This window comes from Erigeron canadensis, chromosome 7 (assembly GCF_010389155.1).
Source record: "Erigeron canadensis isolate Cc75 chromosome 7, C_canadensis_v1, whole genome shotgun sequence".
Taxonomy (NCBI): domain Eukaryota; kingdom Viridiplantae; phylum Streptophyta; class Magnoliopsida; order Asterales; family Asteraceae; genus Erigeron; species Erigeron canadensis.
This window is the reverse complement of record NC_057767.1, coordinates 36,550,267-36,561,574: the sequence shown is the minus strand read 5'-3', so window position 1 is coordinate 36,561,574 and position 11,308 is coordinate 36,550,267. Positions and strand designations below refer to the sequence as shown.

The following is an 11,308-nucleotide window of genomic DNA, read 5'->3' as shown; positions in this document are numbered from 1 at the left end:
AGCAAATTAATTCATTAAGGACAAATTTGATAATATATACAAGGGGATAACAAGTATGATGCTAGAAGCACCATACTTTCATGATTTTGTGAGGGGGGGAAGATTTTGTATTTATACATATGATTTTCATAGGGGGAAGTTTGTGACTGGGAAACATGTTTCTTCCCTACTGCTAGAAGCATATTGGTTTTTCCCATAGAAAAACTCTTTTATAGTGAGTATTTATTAAGGGTAATTTAGTAATTTCATATATAACTATTGTATAACACTTTTCAAAATTGAAGGGGTGTAATCATTTTTATAAAGAAGTATAGATGATTATAATGAAGTATTTATGCTTTATGTTATGTGAGATGAAGAATACAAAACTTTTTTTTTTTAATATTGTTATTGTTCTCTTTATATCTTGATTTACCGCAATAAAATCAGTGTCACTAAAATCAAAATGATTCTAATGTGATATTTCATTTTTCTTATATAGCTAAATGATTAGGAAATGATGTAATTTTTCCTTAATAATGATTAACTTTCTAAAAATTTGGTGTGATTTTGAATTAACTAAGACTAGATGGGTGTCCGCGCGTTGCAGCGGTACCTCAAAAAAGTGATGGTTAAGTGGTGGTACCAATTGCGTGAATGTGCAAAAAAACTCATGGATTGTATATAGTAGATTACACACCAGTAACTAAAACAAATTCAAGTAACAAATAAGTTGGCTCAAGCTTGAGGTCGAGTACATATAGTGTGATATCTAGATACAATCGTTGATATTGATTGTTAACAATATTTTTAAATAGTGGTTCATATTTCGATGGATTAGTGTAATAAAAGTGTGAGACGTTGCTGGGGGTAGAACGCATGGGGGAAAACAGCACCTGCATGAGAGTTTGAGGGAGAGTGAGTGTAAACATAGTTAGAGAAAAAGAGTGATGGAAAAAATGCTCCTATTAAGAATTGGTGTAAGAGATACTTTTTATTAATTATTATTCAAATCCTATACAAAAAAGCATTAAAACTAAAACCATACATCAACAAAGAAAATGTGGACATACTTAAGCTTTATAGTCTGTTAACAGAATTCTTAGTCACAACCCAGAGCTATATTATGGTTAGCTTCTTAGCCACAACCAACCCTGATCAGCCACACCAGTCTACTTAAAAGGTTAAACACAAATTTCATATGAGAATAAGAAAAATAAGATAAACATTCAAATGAACTAACAGTTAATAGATTTGCAATGGGAATAAGAAACAGTAAAATAAATTAATAACCAGTATCATAGTAGAATGACTCTTTGGAAAATTAGATGTTAACAACCATAAGTTCAAAAACTTCGCTCCCTATGCGACACCATATCCGAATCTTAAACATGCCACTAACCGCTTCCAAGTAATTTTTTTTATGCAGCACCAAATGCACCAAGAAACATTATAAAAATACCTGGTTATAAGAAGGGTGTAAACTTCCATGGCACATGACAAACCAGGTAGCCGATCACATGGCCATATTTAGATTAACATGACAAACTGTAGTAGACAAAAATTTGACCCAATTACTTACGAATGGGATAACATGGACTATGTTTCTTATATCAAGATTCAAACATGTATAACAATAAACAACTTAGAAGCAAGAAAGGTCAAATAGATTGGATGGGTCAAAACTTAGAGGATGCCTAAAGTATATTCTTAAGCCATGGAACCTAAAGAATTAGATTATTACTGAAATAAAGAAAACACCTAATTAGCTATAACCCAGGCCCAAAAGCAGTATCTCATACATCAAATTGTATTGGACTAATTGGTTTACAACTTCACATGAAAAAGAAATTCAAATCTAACCATTTAAAAAAGGTAAAAGTTTCACATAACCTATCATATTCATATCCATCTACCAAAACGTAAAACAGTTCACCATTAACCAAAGAAATGCATAATGGTTGTCTCACCACATACATTTTTATCAAAATAATCATTAGCAAGAAGAATGCGCACCATCAGAAAAGTCATGAGTTGCATACCTGAGATTAACAGATTGCATTCAAGTATCTTTGACCCTGTTGCTAGTCATCTTAGGCTGGCCTACAGACATCACATAGCCAATTACATCTGCAACACATGAAGGAGTCAATATGGAAAGCTTCATTAGAATACATTGGTTATTACATTAAATAAATACGCCACCTCAACAAACAAATGTTTCTTATCTGAAGTTTTTAACACCTCAAACTGAACCGGTTCAAAAGGATAATGAAGGAAACCACCAGCAGAAGCTTGTTTTGCGAACTTCATTATCACCATTTAGTTCAATTATGTAAGAATCCTTCTGTATGACCCTGTACTCCACCTTGCTTTCATGTACTACAAAATCCTTCCTTGTGTAAACACATCCTTTTCTAGTTTGGTAATAAAACCGTGAGCAATGTTGCTCTTTGAAGTGTAGGGAATAACATGATCCTGCTTTATATGTAAAGCACACTTCTATTAATATACTTATGAAGGCAATGAAGCGAATTGGATGAAAATGACCCACTGCATAAAGCATTAAAAAAAGTCGTCAGAAAAAAATAATTACAATGATAATATTGAGAGATATCATTTTATGTCGAACTTGTATTACGTGGAAAGATTTATAGTGAATAAGAGTATAAGACCATTGTCACCTTAACCTAATTTTATGATTTCTGTTTTCTTCTTTAGGGCCCTCTTACCATTGTATATAATTGAATCTATGATCCCGACAATTGTGAAAATACCTAACTACAACATGAAAAGATCACGTCATGAATGGACATAGTTGTAAAGTATATGGGTTGGGACTGCATTTGTGAAACTGGATGATTTGACCGGTGGGGTAACGGGTCAAGTTGGATAGCCTCAATGCTTGAATATTTGTTTTTAAACATTCAAGATCACAAATACCTCAAAAAATTTAATTATAAACTACATAATGGCCAGTGTAATCTGATTTTTTTTAATAAAGCCTTTTAAGAGATTTTTATGTATAAGGATACTCTTTGGATTACTTTCAATCTGTTTGATCCACTTAGCCAGGTTCCATTTAATTAAATTCTTTAGCTTAACCCATTTACCCAATTAAAAAATTAGAATTATATATTCCTAATGAACCCATTATTGGTTTATGATGTCAGGCTAGTGAGCATAATCAAATATATACCTCCAACTATTGCACAAATAGTGGTCAAAAGTGTAATAAAGAAGTGTTTTGCGTAATTCACCTGCAACAAGTTTTGTTCCTTCATGTTTGTATCAGATATGACACATAAACCACCAAATTGACCCACTTATCTCTACTTATCATCTATCGATCTATAATTTATAAGAATAAAATAGCAAACAATATATATATATATATATATATATATAATTCAAAGTAATCCTGGATTAACCTGGATTAGTTCCGGTGCAATCTGGTTCGAAGAGCAATTGAAGATTCCCATCATCTTTTGGGTACCTATAAAACGAACAGAAGAAACAATAAGATAGAGAAAAATATCGATTTGCGGTCGTATTAGCAAATAAGATAGACGAAATCTGCTGAACAATATCGATTGATGAATGGTTTCGACGAAATCTGCAGTATGGCAAATCATTTGCTGGTGAGAAAGGAGGAAAAGGGGGAAACATTGTGCTGCCGATTGTTTGGTGGGGAAAAAAATTTGGGTAGTTATTATTATTGTTATTATTATGTGAATTAAAGAAAAAAAACAAAAAAAAGTAAGTCCAAAGACAATTACGTAATTTTAAAGACACAAATATATTTATTGGGGGAGGGGGTGTTTCTTTTATAAGGTAGTAGAGATACATTAAGATATTATTTATTTATTGTAAGATGTAAATATGTAATATTAAGGTTGTGATTAATATATTTTATTTCTCTTATTATAATGTTTAATGATATGTGTAATGTAATATTTATGATGCAAGAAAATAAACTTACATCATATATCATAATTTCATTTTCTACCTTGTATGCTTTCAAGTTTTTTATTAGATCAAGAAACACATATTATTGCGTAATTTTTTTTTCCATCCATATCAACCTTATTACTCAACATAATGAAATCTACACCGAAAATTATTTCATAACATCACGCTTCATGTACATTGAATCAAACATATAAATTTATCGTTGTCACATGATTTCATGTCAATAATTTAATTGCCTACTCATAGTTTTGTGTTTAGAGGTATTAAAAGAATAAAAGGGTACATAACGCAAATAACGTAGAAATATGTTTGGCAAAATAAGTGATTATATACGTTTTCAATAAACAGAAAACACAGTATAAGAAAAACAGCTTGGCACATGATTTTCCAAAACATAATCCATACACTATACTGTACACATCAGTGCTGTCCTCCGTTTACTTTTTAACTCAAAAGGGTTAAACATGTAAAATGAAGCAATACATAGGGACCAAATATGTAGTTACTATTTGCACTTTCACATAACCAGTGACACACTTGTGGCGGAGCACCTTCCTTAAAAACATCTCCCACGGCGGCGTACGGTGGTTCTTTACAACCATGGCTTTCACAACACCCATCTTTACATCTCAATCTTTATTTATCACAAAACCCAAAACCCAAATCTTTCATTCACCATTATCAAAAATCATCATTACAAGAAACACAACAAAATCTTTGGTTGGTCAAAGTCAAAGGGGTATCACGGTCAAAGCCATGGCTGCCAGTGGTGGGCTTTACTCAGCCCAGCAATTTGAGCTGACCCCACAAAACGTTGATACAGTTCTTGATGATGTCAGGCCTTACCTCATTGCTGATGGTGGAAATGTTGATGTTGTTTCTGTTGAAAACGGTGTCGTTTCACTCAAGCTACAAGGTTTGTGTTCATTATCTTGATGAAGGGTTTTAAATTATTTATTTTTTTTTTTGTTTATTATGTTTTGATTGATTTGTTAGTTAAAAGTTTTGATTTTTTTTTTGTATCAAGCAACTAGTTAAATGCATGGTGTATATAGTTAGTAAAGTAGCAGAAAAGTATTTAAATGTTGGAGGTCTTTTTGTAAGCGGTCTCTCTACCCTCGGTATTATTGTTGTTGTTGTTGGTTTATCAAAAATCAAAAAGCTAATAAGCTCGTTTTGATAGTCTTATGAGCTCATGAGCTTGTGAACTTAAAGCCAAAAGATGGTAACTACCCGGATGTCCACTTAGGTAACTATGAGTTTTTAGAGTCCGTATATGTAACTCAAACTTAAGTGCATTGCCTAACACCGATTAAAAACATGAAAGTTGCATTTCGGACTTTAATTTTGGATATGCACCGTGTAGTTACAATAGGTAAGTTCTAAAATTATATGCTAGAAGGAAGGTGTTTGGATTTACATTTTGATATTGATAATTTTGCTTATAAGAACCTCCAAGTTGCAAAATTTAGATTATAGTGTTTTGTGCATACTATTGCATATGCCAAGTAAGTGTTTAGGGCCAACTAATTAACTTTGAATCGCCAATGATGGCCAGCTCAACTGGTCAGAGGCACTTCCGGTTTTACCCAAGGCCTTGAGTTCGACCATTAGGGATGACAAGTCTTGGGGTTTTTCCCTCTGAATACATGTAATGGCTCATGGTCAACATCTCGTTGTCTAGGGTACGTGCAAGGCTTCACCATTACAAGGTGGGGTTTCCCTGATGTCGTATCATGACTGAATGTTCGGAAAAAAAAAATTAACTTTGAATCATATGTTTATCTTAGTAGCAACTGATTATCATTTTATAGAGGAGATTGCTTATAATATCAGTAATAGTAAGAGTTTGTCAAATAATCAAACTTTTTCAAGCTTCTTTTATTATTATTGTGTTTGGATTCTTGTTCAACCTTATGTTTCTTGGAACTAGTAGAGACATATCAATTTTGGAGATGGCGGTATCATTTAAGAAGACCTCAGGGTAGTGTTAACAATTTTAAATGTCTTTCATTTTTTGCCAAATTGTTTGGACTTATGGGCATTTTGGTAGTGGTAAAATCCGATGTTCAAATACTGGCAATCACAATGGGTTCTTCATATACACTAAATATACACTAAGGGACATGTTAATAGATAACTGCCAAGTTTGGTTACCATGGAGTTTGATTTGTAGTGGAAGCTTTGTTGACAGGGGCATATGGGTCTTCAAAAAATTGGTCCAAAAGAGGGGGGGGAAATTGGTCTAAAATTAAAGTTACATGAAGTTGTCCATTCTAGCCCCATTGTTGACAAATTGTAAATATTTGTAGGTGTGTAGATAGTTTTGCCTTATATGGGTATGACAAGGATTATAAGTCCAACCCTTGGGTGGGTATGAAGATTGGTAATTCGATAGGTATCAACCCATGCCCTCAAATAATAACATGTAACCTCAAACCAAACACCCCGAACATCAGTTTAGCTTCTGGCTAAGTTAAAAATTAGGTCTGAAACTATTAAGCCAGTAATCAAAGTCTAGTCTAAGGCCACATTATCAAAAAGAACATTAACGCCACCTATAAGATAATCTTGAACCCAAATAAACATAAACGCACTACAATGATGCAGCAGGTAACCACAAAATGTGCAGAGGGCTTCAGCCAAATCTTTTTTGATTCCTCTAAGTTTGGCTTTTAATCTCTCGAGCTCTGAATCTTTTTTCTCCTTTGTTTTGTGATCGGATCACGTTTTCCCGTCAGCTTTTAGACCTGCTTATTGATCAGCTCAATCTCTTGGCCATATATTCTAACTTCAACACTTTCTGCCTCGAATTTATACTTAAATTCTTTGGCATTAGTAGCAAGTCTTTATCTTTAACCGCAAGTAATTCATTCAAGTGCTTCCTTATACGATGAACATCAAATCCATGACTTTTCGAGTTCATTTAGCGTATCCAAGTCATCTCCAATTTTAGTTCTTGGATGGCTAAAGTGCTAAACCGCAAACGAGACATATCCTCAAAAGCGCCCAAAAAGTTAATCATCAAATTGATAGCTTGGCCTACCCGGGCACTCTCTTTATGGATATCCAGAAGACAAAATATGTGGGTTTTGTGGATACAAACAAAATACTTCCATTCCCTTATTGTCCCCCAAAGTTGACTATGTTTCTCAATAGTTAATTTTGGAGTATCGCATTGGCCAAAGTAGGAGGGTCTTTTGAATTTTCATACGATTTGTTGCCTGCAAAAGAGAATAAAGATCAAAGGATTTTAAATCCGCAACGCCAAACACCCTTTTAATTCTTCAAGCATTACCTACAGAGTCAGGAGCTGCTGGAGCTGCTGGAGCTGCTGATGATTGCTTTCCTATACAAACCATTTTGCTAGAGGTAGATCATCGGACACTGAATTAAGTGATTTTTACTACAAACACCCTCTTAATGCTACCCACCGTACCTGGTTTCCCTCAATTTTCCTTGAACGGTTTTGGAATTACTTTTTGTAAAGTCAACTCTATCCCAAAAATTCTATTTGGCACCTCTTCTACATTGACTTATGCAGTCAATGGTAGGTTCTTTTCTTTCTTGATACAGATCCTTTCACAGTAAATGATCACGTACCCATCCAGCCTTTGACACGCAGACTATACGCAGCCCTTGGTTTTAAAAAGCGATAAGCGCACAAAAGCGATAGGGTCCATTTCGGAAGCGCAAAGCGCTAAGCGCAAAAGCGGCGAGCTTTTCGTACGCAAGGCACACATTTATGAAGAAATTTTATTAATTATTTATATAGTATTTATAACACATAAAATACCAAAACAACATGAGTAAGATACTCGTTTAAGTCCGACTTTGATCAAATTTGGTATTTGTAAAGAAATTCTCAAAAGATTGTTGTTCTCGTTGAGGAAAAAGAAAAAAGAGATCAATCTTGTTGAGAAAGAAGAGGTAAGAAAAAAATATTACTTATTTCTATAAAAAAATTCCTCTTGTGTACAAAAAGCTCACGCTTTTTAGCGCTTTTTGGCGCCTAGGCTCACAAAAAAGGCCCAAAAGCGCGCGCTTTCTGTACACCCTGCGCCTTGAGTACCAAAAAGCTCCAAGGCTTGCGCCTAGTGCTCAGGCGCGCTTTTTAAAACCAAGACGCAGCCTTCGACACGCAGACCATACATGGCCTAAGTCTAAAGATAAGAATGAAATAGGACCCTTCTATATCATTTCCTGATATAGCGAGATCTCCTCCAGAAATAAAGGAGACCCAGCCGTGTTCTCAACTTAAGCAAGAAGGGGGCGTAACAAAGGGGATATACAAAAAACCCTAAGAAGAAACACTCCACATCTTAACCGTCGTACAAAAGGCATTGCCTCACCGATAGGGAATCACCACCAAAACCTAATACATTTTGTAATCCCTCTTGTAATCTTGATCCTCTAAATTGGCTGTACAAACAGTAACTGCATCTGGAATGATTTTTTCATATGGATGATTAACTGCGATCATCAGATAAGTTTTTCAGTCACAAGCAGACATGCACAAGAACCCGTCCAGGCTGAACCTTGTGCTAATGCCCAGTCTCCCCCATAACTCCTAGCGTAGCCAAAACTCTAGGCCTGGTAAAGCCTACCACTCTTATGGTGTTCAGAAACAGACCAGACTGGCAGGTTCAACCAAGAACCGGTTCTGCGACTAGTCTGCTTTATTGAAAAAGTAAGACTTTTCTTATAAAAGCTGTGAAATTAAAATGAGGGAGAGGGTCATTGGCCCTGTGATCTGCTGGAAGAGAAATGAGCCCCCAATCCTTATGCATATCCACCACCTAGATGGTGCTGACATGCTTTCATAATTCATACACCCTCTTAGTTCTGCAAGCTTTACCTGTGGAGTCAGGAGCTGCTGATGAGTGCTTTCCTACAAACTACTTTGCGAGAGATTGATCATCGGACACTGAATCTAGTGATTTTTCATCAGGAGTTTCAGAATTTCTGTAGGATTTTGTGTGGACAATTCTTGAGAATCTACAGCAAAAACAAGTACAAAACGTTCATATATGTTATGAACCACTGATCTTAAACAGAGTCCTTGTGTACCTGGTGATAGAGACTCCGTGTATATGCTACCTACTGCTTATAAATAAGATGTTCAGATACCCGCAATTACAATGGATTCCTCATATACACTAAACAACATGTTAATAGATAACTGCCAAGTTTGGTTCCAATAGAGTTTAATTTTTAGTGAAAGATTTGTTGACCTCATTCAAATAGATACCAATGTATGTGGATATGTTTATAACTAGAATCCTGCATATTAGTCTTGTGGTTTTCCTTTAAGCTCTTGTGGCTAAACTTTATAGAATGACTTGAGGTGAGAATATTGATGTCAAAAGTAGCAGTTTAGTAGTTGTAAATTAAGATTTAAGACTTCCAATTCTTTGAGATGTCTATAATCTATATAGGCTGCAGCCATTGCTTATACTGTATGTACTGTTTACGTGGTGTGACTTTATTTTGTACATAATTTTTATGTTAAACATATCTGGGTTGGGGCTAAAAAAAAACGGCTCGCCCTGCAATTGAACAGAGCCCACCTGGCTAAAATCCCCAAAACATGCTCTGAAGCTCTGGGCATACCTGGTCAAAGTTAGAAAACCTGGCCAATCTCTAGTAGTTGTAGACTTGTAATGAGTAGTGATTGAGAATATGTATATCATCAGGGGCATGTGGGACTTGTCCAAGCTCAACAACCACCATGAAGATGGGGATCGAAAGAGTACTGAAAGAAAAATTTGGGGATGCTCTCAAGGACATTGTTCAAGTTTTTGATGAACAACCTGCTGAAACAACTGTTGAGGCTAGTTTTTTTTTTTTTTTAAATAATTAATCATATTTTAGATACCTATATCCGTTTCATTGTAAACGGTCAACTGGTTCTAATACAATTTTTATTTGCTTTTTGAAATAAAATACATTTATTATCTTATAAATGAAGTGGTAACGGGATGAATGGTTTAAAAGTCAACCAAAGCTTATATTTAAATGCGAACACACTTCTACAGCAATACTTTCCTGAAGAAGGGGGTTTTTATTTAAAATGTAATCATGCACATCAATTGTCTATAAAGAATTACACATTTCGATCCCCCATTTTGACATATCAATCCCACTGACCTGCTAAGCTTGCAACTTCTGGTTTATCAAAACAGTATAATCTAAGTTTTAATACTTGCAAGTTGCAATTGCAGGCAGTGAATAGGCATCTTGATATACTGAGGCCAGCCATAACCAACTTTGGTGGAAATGTGGATGTATTGTCCGTTGAAGGTGGGGAATGTGTTGTGAAGTATACCGGCCCCGAGTCAATCGGGTCGGGGATCAAAGCAGCAATCAAGGAGAAGTTTCCAGACATTGAGAATGTCGTGTTAACAGAGTAGGTTCCTCTAAGGTACTTGTTTATATCTTGAGTCTAAGAATGTAGCATAGTTTTTATACATAACTGTATATCTATTACTTGGTTGTGTTTCACAATCCATACATGTAATCAATATGTTTTGAATCTGAATTGTAGTAATAAGAATCGATTATTCTGTGGAAGCTCTGAATTTATCCTTTTATGCATACCATAAAACATTTACACTTTAGACAAGTGTTGTCGATTCACCGCATTTTTCTACTTGTACAGGCTTTTATAATCTCTTCAAGTAAAAAGGTACCCGGAGTGTGTTTATACACAGAAGCTAGAACATAGTGTCTAGACACATGTTTTAAGCGTTGATGTATAGTTGTCAAGGTTACAAATGAGGCCTTACAAGTTATAAGAGATTTCTTCTTTGGGCAAGTCAACCTAGAAAATGTGAAAACTGAAATTTTTTTATCTAAATGATTATGTGAAAGTTAGAAAAATAGAAATGCTGATTCCTTATGATGCCGGTTTTATTTCACTGGGTGATTTATCTTTATAGAGACAAATGAAATAAAACCGTATGTAGTTAGGCCATGCAAGCATCAACCATTTTACATTTAGTTCCATTGTTTAATATATTTCACCATGCCGGCGGTCTTTCCACCAGCCTCCTCTCCGCCTGCTATTTGAGGTATGACAGTCTGCAGCTCGTATCGGGCATTTGTTGTTACTTATGTATTTCACCACCGCTCTCAAATCTCAATATGCAGAGATATTTAGAGGACCCAAAACGTTTATATTCTTATAATTCAGTTGGATACATTTCATATGGGTACATGGTTTGGGGGATAATTTAATTTCCATGCCTTGAATGAGGGGAGAGGATCATTGGGCCATGCAGGCTCCCCTGTGATATTTATGACCCATATGGCCATACCATAATGGATGGACTTTTTAGCTAAAATCAAACATCAA

The 11,308-nt window shown here is 35.0% G+C and overlaps 1 protein-coding gene across 1 annotated transcript; it reads left to right on the top strand.

The window, feature by feature from the left end:
- The first annotated feature begins 4,445 nt into the window (after nt 1-4,445).
- On the top strand, nt 4,446-10,524 carry LOC122607190 (nifU-like protein 1, chloroplastic). Its single transcript, XM_043780115.1, has 3 exons — nt 4,446-4,867; nt 9,648-9,784; nt 10,176-10,524. The coding sequence occupies exons 1-3, from the start codon at nt 4,552-4,554 to the stop codon at nt 10,362-10,364; spliced, it is 642 nt and encodes a 213-aa protein (XP_043636050.1). The 5' UTR covers nt 4,446-4,551; the 3' UTR covers nt 10,365-10,524.
- The last annotated feature ends 784 nt before the right edge of the window (nt 10,525-11,308 follow it).

Coding starts and splice junctions, on each gene's coding strand:
- LOC122607190 (XM_043780115.1), top strand. CDS start 4,552: ATGGCTTTCACAACACCCATCTTTACATCTCAATCTTTATTTATCACA. Junction 4,868..9,647: donor CGTTTCACTCAAGCTACAAG/GTTTGTGTTCAT, acceptor GTATATCATCAG/GGGCATGTGGGACTTGTCCA. Junction 9,785..10,175: donor CTGCTGAAACAACTGTTGAG/GCTAGTTTTTTT, acceptor TTGCAATTGCAG/GCAGTGAATAGGCATCTTGA.